This window comes from Lipophrys pholis (assembly GCF_963383615.2).
Source record: "Lipophrys pholis genome assembly, chromosome: 10".
NCBI lineage: Eukaryota > Metazoa > Chordata > Actinopteri > Blenniiformes > Blenniidae > Lipophrys > Lipophrys pholis.
This window is the reverse complement of record NC_137640.1, coordinates 3,868,314-3,888,345: the sequence shown is the minus strand read 5'-3', so window position 1 is coordinate 3,888,345 and position 20,032 is coordinate 3,868,314. Positions and strand designations below refer to the sequence as shown.

The 20,032-nt window shown below is 41.7% G+C and overlaps 1 protein-coding gene across 2 annotated transcripts in view; it reads left to right on the top strand.

Annotated features, from left to right (window-relative positions):
* Positions 1 to 19,225, top strand: part of slc1a7b (solute carrier family 1 member 7b) — a 54,396-nt gene extending 35,171 nt beyond the window's left edge. For both annotated transcript variants that reach the window (XM_080474173.1, XM_080474172.1), the window contains 9 exons: positions 80 to 295; positions 6,738 to 6,780; positions 6,864 to 7,095; positions 7,179 to 7,278; positions 10,480 to 10,713; positions 13,127 to 13,321; positions 16,465 to 16,599; positions 16,677 to 16,776; positions 17,773 to 19,225. In XM_080474173.1, the coding sequence (XP_080330299.1) occupies positions 80 to 295; positions 6,738 to 6,780; positions 6,864 to 7,095; positions 7,179 to 7,278; positions 10,480 to 10,713; positions 13,127 to 13,321; positions 16,465 to 16,599; positions 16,677 to 16,776; positions 17,773 to 18,036 (1,519 nt within the window). In that variant the 3' untranslated portion in view covers positions 18,037 to 19,225. The remainder of the gene's footprint in view (positions 1 to 79; positions 296 to 6,737; positions 6,781 to 6,863; positions 7,096 to 7,178; positions 7,279 to 10,479; positions 10,714 to 13,126; positions 13,322 to 16,464; positions 16,600 to 16,676; positions 16,777 to 17,772) is intronic.
* The last annotated feature ends 807 nt before the right edge of the window (positions 19,226 to 20,032 follow it).

Below are 20,032 nucleotides of genomic sequence, written 5' to 3'. Positions count from 1 at the left end.
ATTAGCCCCGGAAGTCAAACCACTTCAACCAGCCAGACCTTTTCAAAGCACTAACCTAAATTGTACTCTCCTCCTCCAGTTTGATGTCGGGCCTGGCAGCTCTCGACGCCAAGTGCTCCAGTCGGCTCGGTCTCATCACTGTGTCTTATTACCTGTGGACCACGTTTGTGGCCGTGGTAGTGGGGATCATCATGGTGTCCATCATACACCCGGGAGGTGCAGCCCAGAAGGAGGACTCAGAGGACAGCGCCAAGCCCATCATGAGCTCTGCTGATGCTCTGCTCGACCTCATCCGGTAAGATGATGACGTTCAAAACAATTAAAATTTAATAGGAAGATTCGGGTTCGTTTAACTCGGCTGTGTTTAGTATTTTTTGACCCGTTAACGAGACAATGCTTCAGGTGAAAACGCATCATTTTTGGATTCTTGTTTCAGAAATATTCAAAAGTGTTTTTAAAAACGAAAGATAAAAAAATGGTGTAGTTTTCATGTTGGGCCACTAGTGGGTGCTGTTGGTTGTTTTTGTAATGAAACCGCAACGTTATGTATATTACGCTATTAATTGTTAATGTTTATTTTAATGTTTTGTTTTATATGTGCATGTGTGTGCGTGGCCATGTGAACGCGAATCTTTTCTGAAACGAAGATACAAAAAATGCGCCTTTGACTTGAAACTTGCGTTACTGTCCTGCTAACCGCTCAGCACCATGTCTCACTATCGTGGATTTAATTCAGCACTTTTATTGTCACGTGTGCAGCAGACAAACACAATAAACACGGACGTTTACAGCGTCGTCTCCCAGCATGCAACACGTGAGAAAGAAAACTGGTAAAACAGTACAAATAATGTGCAAGAAAATATCAATAAATGTTCTAAAATATATGATTAAATATATAGATAAGAGAGCCAATATGGTGCAGAAAGATGTCGTCCAACTAGCGGCTGTCAAATCGTCCCCCCCCCCCCCCCCCCAAAAAAAAGCAAATCTTGAGACTTTCAGAATTCAACCTCTGTTCTTTCTTCTTTTCTTTTTTTTTTTAAATAAGCATGTGTATGGTACATACAATATTCTCATATTGCACATACATTTTCAATACTGGCTTAGAAGGATATAAAAAACCAACAACTAGAACAAGACTTTTTTCAGTTTCCAGCCCCTGTTCCCTTTCTAAATAATTTCACTTCCTCAAAATTATTTTTGAAATGTATTGCGACTGAATATATTCCAATCATAGTCAAGTACGGAGCCCCTGAGTGGCAATAGAGGGAAAAAAATAATAACGCGAGGGAACAAGAAAATAAGTTATTACCTCAAGTTAATAACGCGAGGGAATGAGTTCATTTAATCTGCGGCCAAGAGATAGTAAGTCGTGGCCACGGATTATATTGTAGCGGCCGCGGAGCCGGTGGCTGTAATTGAACTGTTGAGCTATGAGAGAGTTTGTGGTGTTGGGAGTTTAGATGTTGTTAGTGAAGTTTAAATTAGTGTTACAGTGATATTAAAAGTTGTGTTACATTTGTTTTTGTGGTGTAGTTAGCCTAGTTAGTTTAGTATTTTCTACCCCACATTACTTTTTTTTAAAATGAAGGGATACTTTTGGTTCATCAATTACTAAAAAAACACCCAAAGTACATAGTACTGTCAATGGAAGCTACAATATGGCTTTTAATGGCGCTTTATGTGAAAGAACTTTTGCAGTGTTTACGCAGGTTGCCATTGGAAACGGCTGTAGAGCTGCGTTCTATCATTCTACACCTCCATTCCTCCTGATGTTGAAGCATTTGATCCAGAAATAAAGTTAAAGGAGCAGAAATTCACAACGTAACGCCGAAATGTTGAAAAATAAGCCCCGAGCTCATTCATTAAGGGTAAAGAGGGGATACGTGATTCGGCAGGGCAGACTTTGGAGCTGCTTAGATTCACATCCACTCTTTTTGGGCCAAGATGAGTTTTCCATGTATATATTTCATGTGGTTTCATTAGAAAACACCAACAACTAATGCGGTCCACATCATTTGAGAGTCTATCACTGCAAATAAGACGGGGATTGAGGCGACATTGGTGATAAAAATATAACACGAGCGAACAAGAAATTAAGTCGTCACCTGAAGTTAATAACGTGAGGGAACGACATGCCATCTCGTGGCCACCAGTTAAATGATCTCGTTTTCTCACTTTTTTACCTTGAGGTAACAACTTATTATTTCGTTTTCGCAAATCATCTCTGAAATACCAAAGACAGCGTTCAATTCTCTGATCACTTCTACTGCTGGAACCACTTTTGGCTTCAGATGTAACTGACTCTGTGTTCTAGGTGAGCGGCTGCTCTGTTCGGCCTCGGTGCCGTCTCATTAATGCCCTGGACTCGGACTCGGACGCACCTTCGTTGCTCACTGGTTAAAATCGTCGGATTAAACCGGCAAAAAACAAATAGTCACAGACATGTAAAGCAAGACAGGCAACTGATAACAGGTCTGTTTACTGATACCGCTGATGAGAAGCTGAGTAACAACTCCCGCTAAAGAAGATTAAGTTTTTTTTTTTTTTTTTTGTCAACAATGAAGTCATCCCACGGTAGGAACTGAGTCACTTGAGATGACCGATGTTTTTAATCCTGTCTCAGGATTTGTGACAAATCCAAACAGTTTCACCCTAATCCCAGCGAGGATGCTGCGGGGATGACGCGCGCTCCACAAAGTATCTGAACTGTTTGACTGCTGGAATTAATCCTCCCAATGTCCCCTCAGAAACACAACAAATCCACTGAATCAGCCATTTATCTTGGTAGATCAACCTAAAAGTCCCTGACCTTGACGAAAAAAAATTTATGTTAAAATGATTCCTCATACATATAAAGTCCTTCCTTTTTCAAGTTCCATTTTAGAAAGGAAAACACAAAAAACAATGTCATGTGAGACGTCGTGTAAACAGGGCCTTAAATCAGCATGTCAAGAGTGTAATGAAATAAAACAATAGAAATGAAAACGTGATATATATTGATCAAATATGTTGCTGTCTAGTGAATATTCAAGTACTGAGAAGGCATGGAAAGTACACTATACAGAAAAAAAAACAACAACAATCAAAACAAAAAACTAGGTCCGTCTGCACTGGAGTTTTCAATAAACCCTTCAGTTAGTTTGTGGGATAAATGTCCCAGAGGGATAAAAACTTTTGCTGATATAATATGCTGCCTTTTTGTTTTTGTTTGTTTTTATTCTATTGATTTGAAGTGTAGCAGTTCAGGGATTCTTCTGAAATCCAAAAGCAGTTACCGCTTGAGAGGGTTCTTAAGAAAAGTTGCATCGATCTGCTCCAAGAGCATGAGCAAGTTTAAGAGGATAGATCAATGTAAAGTTCGTGCGACTTAGAATTTCTTGGTTTGGTCAGCTGTTTTCGAACACACTGGTTGTACACAATGATCCTGACCGTTGACAGGAGGAACAAAGAACACTGATTATCCAAGCGGGTGGGTTAGCATGGCAGCAAGGGAACATTTCGTGCATAAATTCCTTCATTTCGTCGTTTATTTATCACAGACAAACAAAGCGTGAATGTTCGAGCATCTCCAGGGCATCCGCAGCTCTGTCGAGGTTACTCCTGCTCAGTGGCGTTCAGATCAGAGGAGAGTGAAGGCTGGCCGGTGTGGTTTGATCTCTCACATTATACACATAATATCTCATATGAAGTCATACGTGTAGATAAATGTTGGAGTGAAGAGGTGTTCTCCTTGTGTAGTGTAACATTACTCACACTGACATTACTCTTTAAAGAAAAACAAAACACTAAGCACCTATTTGATCCGGTGTTGATGACAGTTATCAGTTAAATAAAGGACCAATGGTACGTCCCAGGTAGAAGACGACTTCATTCAACAGATTTTGTTCCCAAATGTGAACGTAAACGAACAGCATGACGTTATAAATTAGCCAAATTCCTGGCAGCGTTCCCTGCAGACCGTTTTACCTCTTCAAAAGAAGTGCTGTACTTAAAAACCTGAGAAAAGATGAGATAAGATGATGAGAAAAGAACGCAAGTTAAAAATTTCTAAATCAAATATTTTTCTCCTCCACGGGTTGATTAATATTAATGCGCAGGTTCCGCCCCGTACCCCCCCCCCGGTTCCTACGCCTATGGTTTCGGGTGATCAGATCACATGTGGCGTGCCCTAAAGACGAGTGTATACAGGCACCAAACCAAAGAATGTAAATTAAAAATGTAAACAGTCTGCGTCAGGACTCGCCTCGTGTAATCTGATCACCGAAACACAAGTTAACGCCAGGTGGAAACGTGCCTTTATGGAACCGACAGATCCATGGAGGACACTTTAGCTACTGCTCTCCACGCTGCTCTGTTCCATCTGGGGCATCAGCGTTTATTAATCAAACAGACTGTTTACCACACTATCCTCTGGGAAAATCAACCCCCCCCCCCCCCCATCTGCATCTGAATTAGGGCCATCCAGACAGACTGCTGCCAGGGGGCGAGAGTGAGCCCCCGCATGACCCCATTCATCAGCCTCGGTACCGAGTCCGGTGTTTAAAACTCTCGACGTCACGACCGACAGCTTTATCAAAGCAGAAGAAACCACGGCGATGCCGCTGTGGACACATCTCGGTGGGAGACGCGTCTGTTTATGTTGTATAGGGTGAATTAACTGGCAGCAGGATCTTTGTTAAAGAATCTGATCGTCATCGCAACACCACCCAAGGGCATGGTGATGGACTTCAGGAGGAGGAAAATGGACTGCATGGGCGGTGTTATGTGTTGGTTGAGTGAGGTGGACTCAAGGGACGCCGGACACCACCGTAGAACAAAAACACAAGTTTTTTTTGTCCAAAACCAAGATCAAAAATCCAAAAAACAAAATCCTGCAGTCAGGAGAGCATGGGTTGCAAAAGGCACCGACCGGGAGGCTGCAGCTCAGGGGAAACGTCCACAACAAACACGAACAGGAGGGCAGAGGTACAGACAAACAACCAGAGCACACTAGACAAGTCACTTAAATGCTACAGGCACCAGGTGCCAACAATCACTCACTCAGGCACAGGTGGAAGACATCAGGGTGGGGAACAGCAATCAGACATGAGGAGGAGAATCCCAGGAGCCGGAAACTCTGAGACAGACAGACACAAAAACACCAGAACAAACATGAACCATGACAGGCAGGGTGTCCAATTAATCCAAATGGAGGATGACCGGCACTGGAGTTTCTACAAGCAGCATAGCAAATATGAAGAGGGAGCAGAGACTGAATTTCCTGAAAAATATAACTGTTTGTGTCTTTCTACAAATGAGATCATACTGGCATGCTGTGTTTGTGAGTGGTAGCTGCATAATTGCAACCTAGTGGATAATCAGCTGCCCTCTGCCCTGCCTATTTTTTATTTTTATTTTTTGAAGCTTCCGAGTGCAAAGTTTTCAAAAACACTGGGTACTACACATGCAGTAGTAAATAGTTCTGCTCTTGTACGAGTACATCAACAATAACAGAGTGTTTGTGCTGCTCACCCTTTCTCCAATAAAGTGCACATCTATTACTCCACCATGTACAAATGTCCGCTTACAGCAGATACGGAGTGCGTCAGTATCACGAGAAAGGCAGAAAGGAGGAGTACAGATACGAGTATAAACCTTTAGCTACAAGTACCAATACAGTACTTATTAAATGACATTAAGCTTAATTTACACTTCACACGCAAATGATACAGGATGGCTGTGCGTTGAGGGGCGGAGCTCGTGTATCAATTATACTCTAATCAGGTTTAGCATGTAGCATCACTGGTGTGTGAGCGTCGAAACACTTTAGCATGTAGCATGTAGCATGTAGCATGTAGCACGACTCCACTGAGCAGTTAAACTAATGAGCGACATCGGGCTAAACTCTGCTGGTCCAAATGTCTCTGGTGTACAAACTCGTGTTCCCCTTTTGATACTTTGTCAGGACTTAATTAACAATCGTTCTTACTTTTATCATCCTCATTAACATTACAGAATCTCAACGCAGACAACGCTCGTCCTCTCTCGTCTGGCGTTAATGAAAACCATGGCGTCACGTAAAACCTGCCGGGTCGCATCGGCAGTTTAATAAATGAACGAACCCGGTCGCATTAAATAAACGAAAGGAATAGATTAGTCTATCATGGTTTGTAAATCCTTAAACATGGAGAAACAGAAACAGACTGTTGCCTCAGATTTGTATCTATATTTTTTGCAGGGAGAAAGTCACACAAAAAATTGTGTGTGCTGAAAGTTCAGGTTGGGTATAAAGCAGGGGCATAGTTCGGAAAAAATATCAAATATATATATATATGTGTGCAGTCAAGTTCAACTTCTGCAGCTGAACTCAAACAAACCAGAAAGCCAAGAAAGTTTAATTTAGGTTTTGTTTGTTTTAACCCAGACTATAAATGTCATCAGATTGAAGGAGACTATAGAGATGGAGTTTTATCTATCCTGCCGCCACAATTTGATTATCTAGTTTTCTGTCACTGAGTTTGTGATGAATGTACAGCCTTGTGGGTGGCGTTATGGAAATGTCTTACATTCAGAATCTGCTTCATGGAAATTGAAGGACGTGTGTGTGTGTGTGTGTGTGTGTGTGTGTGTGTGTGTGTGTGTGTGTGTGTGTGTGTGTGTGTGTGTGTGTGTGTGTGTGTGTGTGTGTGCGTGTGTGTGTGTGTGTGTGTGTGTGTGTGTGTGTGTGTGTGTGTGTGTGTGTGTTTGCCTTGCAGAAACATGTTCCCAGCCAATCTGGTCCAGGCCACGTTCCAGCAGGTGAGACCTTTTCAATTAAACAAAAACTCATAAAGCTTTGCTCCGTAGAGCTGCTGAGAGAACGTTGTATTCCCTGCCAACAGTATCGAACAAGCACCGAGTACCGCTTGAAGCCCAAGCCAACGGTGAGTCAGGCCCAATCAGAGTCCACCACGCGGCGGGCGCTCATCTACGGGATCCAGGACGACAACGGGACCGACATTCAGAACTTCGCCCTGGATCTGACTCCACCGCCTGATGTGCTCATAAAGACTCGTGAAGGGACCAGCGACGGCATGAACGTCCTTGGGATTGTTATTTTCTCCGCCACAATGGGTAAAAACATGCTCCGTTCAGGGAACTCTCTTCCAGCCATCCAACTGAGAATCAAAATGTCGGATCTGTTTTGTTCCCCGCAGGTATTATGCTCGGAAGAATGGGACCAAATGGCAGCGCCTTGGTGAATTTCTGCCAGAGCTTGAACGAGGCCGTTCTTCGAATAGTCGCGATTGTTATTTGGTAAGGGTTTCAATAAACATTCTTTTCACATGGAGACAACATTTGATAGAAGTTTCAATCAGTGGCGGCTGGCCAATAGATGGCGCTGGAGCGCCGCCCTCCCCACCCTCGCAGAAACCGAAAAATAAAGAAAATTACAAAACAAATTAATAAACTGCAATAATGTCCAATATGTTGTTTTTGGAAAAACTTGGACTTGGGGCGACTTTTAAATTGGCCATCGCCAGACTTGTTTGGTCCTTAACTAAAGTCAGTTCTTCTTTTTTCTTCCCTTTTCTTCATTTCTTCTCTTTATTCTCTCTTTTTCTTTTTGGAAAAAAAAAAGTTCTGTTTTGTTGCATGTTTCTACAAGATGTAGCGACGGAGATAACAAGCAATTATTATCAACTCTGTCAAATCTCTTCTAATTTACACGCTTGGAAAAAGAGAAATTTGGCTTAAAAGCTGCAGGTCAGGTTCAACTTTCCCCATTGTAGTAATTTTTAAATGCACATAAACAGAAATGTGTTAAAACGTTTTGTAAATGTGTCCAGGTTTGTTAAGATTTTAAAAAATCTTTTGATATGTTCATATTTATTAATGACTGAAAAAAACACATTGATTTTTTTTAAAAGAGACTAATTAAGCATCTGCTTGTATTTGGTGTGTGTTCATAAAAGTGTCAATCTTGATACGCGCTTTCTATTCACGAGCTGTTTAAAAGTAAACTAATGTTCATCACTGGGGGCCTCTCTATATCTAAAAAAGGCAAGATTGGCATCACTTCTGGTGCTTGTTGTAATGTGATTTATAAAGATACCTAAATTAAGATTAATACTCAGAATCATGGCTGAAATTGAGGAAGAATGAAGAGACCCATCTGAGAAATTCACCACCATTCGCCACATATGAAAACGGAGAACAATAAGTTTGAAATTCCGTATGTGACCCAAAAAAAATGCAGCAAAGTAGTTTAATGTTAAAATCTACTCCAAAGACACAAAAACCCCAAACAAACATGGGAATTGCTGTAAGCACTGTAATCATGGTATTTCAGTGGTTAATATTAACCAAGGTGCACTGTGTCATATTTATATTCCTAAGGTTTTGCTTATCTAAAGCCCTCGTGGGCATATATAATTACAAACAACCTATCGGAACATCTCGGTATCTGCGAGATGAACTCCCGTCATTCAGTCGGACTGATAACAGCCAAAGCAGACGTTTTAGAGGCTTATCTTTCAGGAACATGAAAGGTTGCACATATACCGGAGCATCAAAAACCCTCTGCTACAACATCCCGGACATTACTTATGGACATTTGGGTTATTTAGAAAGAAAGAGCCTCACAGGTTTCGAGGCAAAAATGAACTGTTTATAAGTGAAAGCATCAAACCTTGACTTTAAGACTGTGTGGCGTCATGGCAGAGCAGCGCCGTGCAGTGGTTTGTACTTTCACCTAATAAGACTGGTGCCCACACAGACCAAATCAGACTTAAGACAGTAAATAGGAAGAGAGTGGATTAATAATAATGAAACACAGCAGGACACAATCACGGTGGGAGGCTAAAAATAGCATGGAGAAGATGATGGACAACACGACTCAAAATAAAAGAAACAACCATTATAAAAACCCTTCATAATTGAAATAAAAGTTATCTCTCCTTAACTTCTGGTTTCTGTTATAATGCTGCAGGTTTGTTCAGTTTGTTGCTGTGTGTGTTACTTTTCTCAGACGGTTCACACTGTACACTCTTTGAGAACTACTGAAATAGAAAACGACCAAAATAGATTATTTTCAATCCCTAAAACTGTCTAAGATGTTTTTAGCTAAATAACAAAAGAAATGACGAACCAGTTTCCAAAGTCATGCAAGAAGATAATCAGTTTACAGTAAAACAATCAATAAATTAAAGTAATTATTAGTGTTTAAGAGATTTTGAGTTCCCAGTGTTTTGAAGTAAACAAGATCATCAAGCAGCATTGGGCCATGCTTTAGGGGAGGTTTACACTGTGTTCACTATGTTCACTATGTTCCCGGCAGCCCCGTTTGCCTGAAACGTGGTGCGCCGTGGGATTCTGGGGAATTCCGAGGAAGGCGCGGCACGTTTTTCACCTTCTATCAAAGCTTTCTACAGATGAAATGTGGACGTTGGACCATTTTGAAGCACGTTTTTCCCCGAAGGGTGCCGACATACCTCTGGGTTTCTTTTTCGGTGGCAGAGCTTGTAGAAGTTGTTCTGTCGTTGATCACTCAGACTCCTATGAAACTCCCCTCGGGCCCGGCTTCCGCCCAGACCGTGCACACCGTGGCGGACCGGAGGAGAACGCAACGCGTCGGGTCCACAAGCCGTCACACGCCGGGACAAGCCGCGAATGAACGTGACGAAGCGCAACGCAACCGTGAAACAACCGCGATAAGAACGCGCACTCAACGTCACTTCCTGTAAGCCTCCCGTCCCACGGGAGTTCTATTACGGCCAATTACGTTTCTCATCCGCACCGTGGAAAACTTTTTGACAGTTTAAAAATCTGGCACGACTATCACGACCTGTTACGGTTGCCCGTCCCGTCCCCCTGCGTTGTCTCACGTCCATCCCGTTTTGTTCACGGTGGACTGAAACGTGGCTGCCGTGGCTGCCGGGAACATGGTGTAAACGTCCCGCTACTTATCATGGAGTTTCACTCACTAACTGGTGACTGCTGGTAGCGACAAGCTGCCTGTCGGGTCGATTGTGACGTGGAGTTCGATGGAGGGAGAAGGGAAGACGCTGGTGGTTGCGGAATTGTGGACGTTTATTCCTCTTTTAGCACCGGAGCCCAGCGAGACAACAACAAACTACACTCCCCAGAACCAAAACATCCTACGACTCCATTTCCCACAATGCACCTGTCATTTAAAGTCACAGTCTCGGCATCTAATAAGATATAGGGAATGGAAAATGTGTAACAATTATTTTAGATCTGGATCACCACCAGAATTTCATGGGTTCTTGCTTTGATGAAAATGCACCTGTGGACCTTTTTTCTTTTTTCTTTTTTTTTTTTAATACTGATCACCTCGTTAGTTTTTGAGATATCTTGTCAACAAAAAGACAAACAAACCTCCTTGGCAGACGTAACAATGTCAAGCTCCTAACAAACATAGGACTGAGAAAAAAAAAAGAAAAAATTAGCAACTATATCTTCATTCTTAATCCTACAGCTTCATTGTCATTCCAGGTACTTCCCGTTTGGAATCGTCTTCCTGGTGGCCGGTAAGATCCTGGAGATGAGCGACCCCTCGGCCATGGGGAAGAAGCTGGGCTTCTACGCCGTCACGGTGGTGTTCGGCCTGGTGTTGCACGGGTTGTTCATCCTGCCCGCCATGTACTTCTTCATCACCAAAAAGAGCCCCATAGTCTACATCAGGGGCATCCTGCAGGCCCTGCTCATTGCACTGGCAACCTCTTCCAGGTGAGAAGAAACCAACACAGCATGTCAAAATGAACGCAACTCTCCTACTGGAACACTCAAAAGCTCCTATGAACACCACCTATTACTCCACAGAGTAGTAGAAAGTAGTTCCCAAAACTGCCAGACAAAGAATTAATATCATCTCACATTCCTCCCCTTCTTCAGATGAAAAGCCCTCATTTCCTTGTAGATACAAAGCTAAGAAATCAATAAAGAGAATCACGTCACGATTTTCCAACATTTGTGAATCAAAATGAAGAATTCCTTGAGGAGTTGAAATTGATATGGTCATACTGTATGACAGGTTATAAATGGACTTCAGTAAGTGTTTGAAATGTGATGTCACTGTTTTGCTTGGTTTTAGCTGAGTGACATTGTGATTGTGGGCTCATGCACCGATACTAATACCAGTATTGAGTTCGGTACTCAAAGTCATAAAACGCTCCCCCGATACCACCTGGTGAATACTATGTGACGTAGTAGATAGACGCTAAGCATTGCACTATGTGTACTGTAGACTGTAAAGCTGGCGGAGGTGGTTTATAACACATAGCGTTGCATGTCATTTGCATATGGAGTATAAATTAGACTTAATGGTATTTAATAAATACTTGTATCAGTACTTGGTATCAGCAAGTAGCAAAAGGTTAGTACTTGTACTTGTACTCGTCCTTTTAACAAGTGGTATTGGTGCATCTCTATTTGTGTTCCGTGTGGGTTTACTGCAGTAGATTCAGGACTGGCCTTATTTTCACCCCACATGCAAAGTAATCAAAAGTGCCTGGAAGGTATGAAAGTGACAAAAACAGCAGCGGTGCGCTATGCAAATGGCTCTCAGGGATGTGGAGCCATACGATCTGACAGAAAACCAACAAAGCACAGAAAAGCAATGCCATACTCCTTCAAATTTTCCATTGTGGAAAGGGAATAACCACTCTTTTGTTCAGAAAATCGAAATAGTAAGAGTCGCCATTTGAGGAGATTTTCGATTTGTGGTATAAAAAAAAAACACTCATGGAAGGATTTTCAAGTTTCACTTAAAGGTGCACAATTTAGTTGCATGGACAAAAAATATTCTCCGTGACTGACTTTCTTACAAAACACAAAGCATTGTCTTAATTCGCTCAAAACCTAGATGGCATGCCTGCGGTTGAAAAACTTCAACACTCACAGCTGCACCTTCTCCTGATTAGAAAGAGGAGGGCCTGAAGAGGAGGAGGAGAAAACCACACAATCACTATCAATTAATCAAGAAAAAGAAGAATCCCTTAAGTAATATTTCTGATCATTACCTAAATTTGTATAAAGTTCACAAGAAAACTGCTTATTCATTTCTTCATTTCATTTTTCTACTCACCCGAATTGTATGAATTTTTCAGGGATGATTTGTCATCATCCAAGGACCAACCAATTAGATTTTGGGATGTTAACGGTCAATCGTTTCTAAATAAATCTCCCCAAAATGTCCCACACAGAGCGGATGAGAGAGACACTTCACAGAGGAGATCAATGGAGATCAGCGTCTGTTGCCATGGAGACGCTTCCCTCTCAGCGTTTCACACCGTGATGTAGCTCCCTGACAGGCTAGTTAGCATCGATATGAGCTATCTTAGCGATGCTAACTCAGTTCCCAAAAACAAATGTGGCGTTGGCGAAGGTCTGCGCTCTACCGAGTGTAGCTCTAGTCTACTATAGTTTTAGTTTAGAATCTAAAATTTTGATTGCATTCAGAGGTAGATTCAGATAAACCAGTGTTATCGGTATATTAAACATTATCTGAAGATTACCACGAAGAAAAATCTGAAATAAATTTTTTACCAAGGCACAACGCAGAACGAACTCTCTCTCTATCTCTCTCTCTCTCTCTCTCTCTCTCTCTCTCTCTCTCTCTCTCTCTCTCTCTCTCTCTCTCTCTCTCTCTGAGCTCCAGTGTGTATCAGCAGTCTGAGCCGCAAGTGTAGATAATTGAACCCACTTTGTTGTTTCCACGTCTCTCATCATTCTTGAACTGTGTCTGACACGTATACAAGTTGTTTTCTGATGTGTGTGTGTGTGTGTGTGTGTGTGTGTGTGTGTGTGTGTGTGTGTGTGTGTGTGTGTGTGTGTGGGTACACACACATACACACACACACACACACACACACAGACGATTTTTTAAGGGACATAAAAACACCTTTCCATCACAAATGAAACCGTTGATCATTTCTTGACCTACATTCGCCTGCAAACCTTTGAAAAGAGCTGAAATCTGAGTCGGCAGAAAGCAGTGCTGTTAAACTACAGAGAGCACATCACGAGAAGATTGTAGGAAACAAGCGGCAGACAGTTTGATACGAGAATAGCTAGATAGTATGTAGTTTTATATAGATAGTTTTTAATCCTAATCATATGTTTCTTCTTCTCTCCTCTGCAGTTCTGCCACGTTGCCTATAACCTTCAAGTGCCTCTTGGAGAACAACCACATCGACCGCCGCATCATTCGCTTCGTGCTCCCGGTGGGCGCCACCATCAACATGGACGGCACCGCTCTGTACGAGGCCGTCGCCGCCATATTCATTGCACAAGTGAATAACTACGAGCTGGACTTTGGCCAGATCATCACTATCAGGTCAGTCAACTGAGCGGCGTGCCATCTGCGCGTCACATAAGCTCATTAACATGCGAAAGATATTGTGATTTGGAAGCATTCATGTCAGCAGATAAGTGATCCTTCGTAGTACATTTACTAGAAACACCCAGTGGCTCAGATATGAAACTGGGTTTGAAAATTGTTGACACAATGCATAGTTTTAGGCAGCGAGCTGTCCAGTCGTCATTTGGACGCTGAATTTTTTGAAAAGACGGCCGAAAAAATTGCGGACGTGTTGCTCAAAGCCTCTAAAATATTTGTATAATGACCATCACTGCTTGTCACCGTCTAATTTGACTTAAATTCATCTTTTTTCACCAAAATATAACGAATTATCGGCTCAAGTAAATATCTCGCGACTGACTTCTGGCTTTGTATTACGCCCAGTAACGAGCAACGTGATTGGTGAAATGATACCACATGGTATAAACCTTTTGAAAGTGAGTCTCTGATTGGTTCCTAATTCTCCGACTCATCCTGATGCGTTCAAATGCCGGGGCAGAGGGGAGGAATTTGGACCAATTCTCTTTCCAAAATGCTGAGGAATTATGAAAAAAATAAAAAAATATAAAGAAAAAAAGAAAGTTGACTTCTCTTCCAGCATGAAGTCAAGATGGTTCTAACAACCCTTAGAGAAATCACTGGTTTCCCCTCGATTCAGCCTCATGCAGGGTGTAATTACTGTTAACAGCGACTCCAAATAATAGCAGATGATCGACAGTTACACTTTTTAGTCAGGCACCAATTTCAGCACAGTGATTATGTCGGAGTTTGTGTGGCCAGGGATCCCTCATGCATGTGAAAGCTCCGTTTAAATATACCACTGACGGGGTCATTTTGGTACATCCAGCAGTAAAATACAGATAGCAAATATAATTTATACATCATGTGCAAATATCAACCTATTTACAGCCAAGCAGTGACAGAACCTTTTCTTTAAAGGACTCATTTTATGCAAAATTCACTTTCTAAAGGTTTTCCAACAGTACTCATCGTCTTCATACCTGGACTGACGCCCCAGAAGAGAAGACAGTCTGTCCTCTCTCTCCCTGGCTTGTTTCAGGTTTTAAAAAGTGTGTTGCTCCAACCAGCCAATCAGAAATCAAACCCTATATAGTGTCATCGGGGGTTTAGCCAATCCCAATCAAGAGTAGGCCCTCCCTTTGACTCCTCCCACAATTAGGCAGCTCTGCTCTGGCACATGGCACCACCAGAGGAAGTAATTCCATCCCCTCATTATACATATTTCTATAGACTTCTTTATGTTTTCAAATGTGACTGAATAAATCTGCAGAAACAGTTTGAGAAAAGCGGTTAGGGTTAGGGTTAGATCATACCCTCTGAAAGGACTTTCACGTGAACATTTAAAACGCTGCTTTAGAGTCCAAATCCAATTTCCTGCTCAGAAATGTGTTCATAATTGTTTTTATTATAAAAAATATAATAATCTTTTTTCTACCAGCTGTCGACCACCTGCATGTGCCACAGTATGTTTTTCTACATAATGCCTTATAGTAACTGTAGGTTGGAAATATCCGCTTATCTCTCTCTCTCTCTGAAAAGAGCCATGTGGCCTCAATAAATCACCATATCCCAGTCACGCCATCACTGGACGTCTGACCCCCAACCCCCATCCCACCATCTCTCCCCGTGCTGCCATGAGTGGTAGGATCATCCCATCCTCCACCTCTGGATTCGCACCAGATATCACATGCACACGTGAAGTTTGTGCGTTTCACATCGCAGATGAATGGGAAAGTGTGTGGCAGTAATGGGGGAATTTTTAATTATGTTATTATTTGCTATGAAGAAGCGCCGGTGTGACTCACAAGGCCGGAATTCGCCTTCAGATTCTACGAGGAAATTAGGATTTTCTTTAATTTCCCCTGAAGGACATGCGTGCGTAATAGAAGACGGTCAGTACTTGATGCTAGAATGCATCTACATGCCGTCAAGAAACGATTTAAATGACTCATAAAAGACACAAATGGAGGCATGGATTACATTTTAACGCTGAATCCAAAACAGTAGATTCAAAACTATGCAAAACATTTTGTCCGAAGGACTTTTATTTTTGTTGTTTTTCTTGTGCGTATCACCAAAAACCCAAAGGATTAAAAGCTCAGTTGTGTTGGATGAAATTAGTGTGTAGACGTGTGTTCTAGTTTTGCTCTTTTTTTTGGTCCATATGCTTTAGTATTATTCTTCTCAACTACATTGGAATCTTTTTAAAAAAATCTGCTCAAATGTTTTAGTTATATTGGCTTGATAGTTTTAACTACTAGCACTAGGGTTGTACCAATACCACGTCTTTAGAGGACGAGTACAACCACAAGTACTAACCCTCAACTTCTTGCCGATACAAGTACCAATACGAGTACTTATTAAATACTACAAAGCCCAATTTATACTCCATTCGCAAACGATACGTGAAGGCATATGCGCTGCCGTGAAACACCTGTGCACATTTTGATTTCAATTTCAGAGCAGGCAAAGCCAATACATTTTGAAGTATAGCTTGGAAAGTAATAGTCCGACTCAGGTATTTATCTTGGAACCATGTTTTTTAATCAAAAACTCTTCAGAAGGTATCTTGACCTATAGCATGATTAACTTTTTTATCCAAATTGACCATGACCAAATTGAAATATCTCCATGCACAACCTCCCTGCCTGCTTCTTCTTCTGCTTCTTCTTCTTCTTCTTGTTATTGTTATTATTGTTATTATTATTGTTATTATTGTTTTTATTATGAGACGAACAAGAAGAAGAATTCCATTGGTGATATCAAAAGGCAAAGATTTTCCAAGTCTCATTACAGTGAAGTGTTTTCCGACGCACCAGAGAAAATCACCTGTAATTAAAATTGAAGTAGAGAAACGGATGTGCAGTGTGAAAAAAAGGAGGAAAAGCGATGTCAAATAAGGTCACAGTGACATTGCTGCTGCTGCTGCTGCTGCTGCTGCTGCTGCTGCTGCCGCTGCTGCCGCCACTGCCGCCGCCGCTGTATCGAGGGTCGGTTTGACCTTTTTTCCTCCTCGGCTTGGTAATTGACAGGCAGTTCAGGTTAATCTTACCAATATCCTGTCTCTGTTTGCTTCGTTTGTCCCAAACCTTCCGCAGCATCACGGCCACGGCTGCCAGCATCGGTGCAGCAGGGATCCCACAGGCTGGACTGGTCACCATGGTGATCGTGCTGACATCCGTGGGTTTACCCACAGACGATATTACTCTCATCATCGCGGTGGACTGGGCCTTGTAAGTCAATACTTCAAGTCCATCTTCTCCCGCTCTCATCCCGACACTAACGTGTCAAATGATCTCCCGCTCCGCAGAGACAGATTTCGCACCATGGTGAACGTGATGGGGGACGCTCTGGCCACGGGTATCATGGCTCACATCTGCAGGAAAGACTTCATGAAAGAAGGAGATGGGGTGAGTGGTGTGACGGCTTTATTTCTGAGGACTTCCCCTACTGTTTCCACGAGCAGTTTTTAGTACCTGAAGCCAAAAGATACACACTGTCTTACTCTCACTACCAACGCTTCCCCAAAACACAAACCTACTACAGGGGCTTTCCATTGTATCTGTACTTTAATTTAAGAGACACGGCAGCCAGAGAACATCTTGTACATTTGCTGACATTGGAAATATAATTAGTTCAGGTTCAATCCTTAAAAAATTAATTGTAAGCATTGTGTAGCGTGTGAATAAACCAACAGGTACAAAGACGTTCAAGCCAAGCTGGGTCTGATCTTCTGTACTTGATGATATTTGGTGTACTTACGTGTAAAATAACACACACTAATGCCTGAGCGCTTTCTCGTGAATACATGGGAAGGTGTGTGTGTGCCAGATGAAATCCTTGCAGTGCTAAACACTGCAAGGATTATTATTTTTATTTTTTTTGCTCGTCGATACATTTCCAATATGATTCATAGTGTCTTGAAAAGTTTGGATACCTTCTGATTGTACCTGTTTTTAGTGAAGGAGGTGTTAACGCATCCCAAACTCAATCTGATCACTCCTTGGTAAACTGAAGCAAACACAGAAACAGTACCATTTCAATCAAATATTCCCAATGTACAAGGGAACTCCTCCACGTTTAAGTTTGTTGTTATCGTCAATCTACTGAGCATGTGCAGAAATAGAACTACTTTCTATGACCTTGGTGTGCAGGCATGTACTGTCATTGTTAATGTTTCTAGCGTTTTGTTCTCTGCGCATGTGTGTATGGTTTCATTCGACAACAGCTCCCACTAGTGGCCCAACATGCTCACTACATCATTTCCAGTGTTTTTGCAATTGCACATTTATTCACGTGTTGCTGTTTCATATAGTAAAGTTCCATTTGATACATTGTTTTGTTTTTTCTATTTCCCCCCCCTTTTTTTTTTTTTCATTTTTCTATTTCAACATATCCTCTCGTAGGAGGTGCCTCTGATTTGTGAGACCAAGGCGCCGGTAAGCGCGCCGCCCCTGATGAACTGCCACAACAACAACGGGAACTACCGGCCCCCATCCTCGGGGCTCAAACACGAGCTCGTCCCCCCCGACGTGGCCCGCCTCATGCAGCTGGAGGAAGGCGTCCGGCCGCACCCCGAGCGCAAGAAGCCCCCGATTCCCCCGCGGCACCTGAAGAAGAACAAAGAACACTGCACCATTGACATGAATGGCCTTGAGACCAACGTATAGCCTCCTGCTCCTCCAGTCGGACATGTTTGTTTGTGCAGGTGTGCTGATGAGCGAGTGACAAACCAGCGGGGAGAAAAGCCCATCTTCGTCTCTCGGTTTTCTCTTCGGAACTTCGGCGGTCACCAGAAACATTTAAGCTGCTGACCTCGCCACGAGGAAAACACTAGGATTTTCATTTTTTCTTTTTTTTTTTTTTTTGTCATAGGAGACATGCTTGGTGCAAACCTGCAGTGGGATCTCACACCTGAACCCTTTACAACTCAAATTTTTATTTGATATTTGTATTTTTTAGGATTTCTATCTTTTGTTTGTTTTTTGTTTTTGTTTTTTTGTCAGTGTGCATCATGCTAATGGGACGGCCATTGTATATTGATTTTATATTACTGTAATGCAAACAGTTGCATCAGAGGATAAGACAGGACTGCAATTATCTGCTTGGAGCTGGAAGACCAGGAGGCAAAGGTAAATGCCCCTGCTTGTTTAATTTTGCCTTAACATAAAGCTGGTGGTGCTAGGCCAACGATGATGAAGGGAAAGGAGGAGCTGGAGAAGATAATCAGAATCTTCACCTTCACCTAAGGGAAGAAAAATATAGCACTGGATGATTTCGTGTATTTGAAGAGCCTGAGGAGTACTTGATTCCATCTTCTGGGCACATAAATGGGCCCAAGCTCAAAGAAGAGATCTTTAAAATTAAAGGTCAAATATGAGTTTGTTTTTTTTTTTATGTGTGTATTTCTACTCAGAGATCTGTTCAGAATCTCCTTTCAACTATGATGGACCTAAGATATTTCACTCTACCCAAACTCCAAGCAACGAAAGACAGAAACCAAATGTCTTGCTCCTTCCGCACAACTTCATACTGAGACAGCACAATGGGTTTATTTGCACTTCTTTTCAGAATGACATATATAAAAGCCAATGTGATGCACTGACTCACCTGTGGTAATTGTTGAACTGGGAAAAGTAACAACAACCAAGTACATTAGAATAGTTAAAAAAAAGCGACTGGTTATTATAAGAGATGTTCATCTAACACTGCTTCATTCCTATCTGGTTAAAGGCTATCTTTGCATCTAGTTCCTCTGCTTCATCAGAAATATACTATAAGATTCTTTACGAGGCTGATATGTGGGCTAATTTCCCTGATTTTGTAAATTGATAAATAAAATTCTATACTTTAACACACACATCAAGGTTGACTTATTATTAGCTAATAAACACCAAAGTTCATCACAAAAGTTGACAATTTTCTCATAAAAAGATCATAATAATAATATATATATATATATATATATATATATACGACTCTTGATGTAGCCAACTGGAGGTGATGGTATTTTCTGGACTACAAGTCATACTTTTTTGTTGTCTTATGTGACTTATATTAAAAACTGAATATCAGAACATACCATCTTTGAGCACTAGATGTCACTGTATGACAACAGAAAGCTGCTACAGTATCACAGAAAAACTTCCATAACTGATGTATTTGACTGACAGAGCAAGAAAAATGTTTTGAAAAAGAAAACCCTTTCACAGCAGAATGTAAAGTAAAAGTGATAAAAAAAAATATGCAGCAGAAAAGAGAAACAGAGCAGCAGATAGGGTGCAGAGTTTGTGAGAAATGGTGGAGAAAAGCAGAGAAACTGTTATTGTAATGTAATCGTGGGCTAAAAGCACATCTGGGCATGGAAAAATAAATGTATCTTAATATACCAGTGACTTATATATGTTTTTCTTTTCGTGTTCATGGTGCATTTTATTTCTAAATGCAACTTACAGTCCGGAAAATACACTAGATTAAAGACGCCCAGCCCCGCCTCCATTTTCAAGGCTCAAATTTGAACAGACTATACAGTATCTGTTTTTTGTGGAGGCGTCAATATTTCGTACAGATGATAAAAACACTTGGAACTAAACACCTATGATGTGTTGCTAGTGGGATACATGCACCGAGACAGAGGCGCACACAAACTGAACGATACAACTGAAG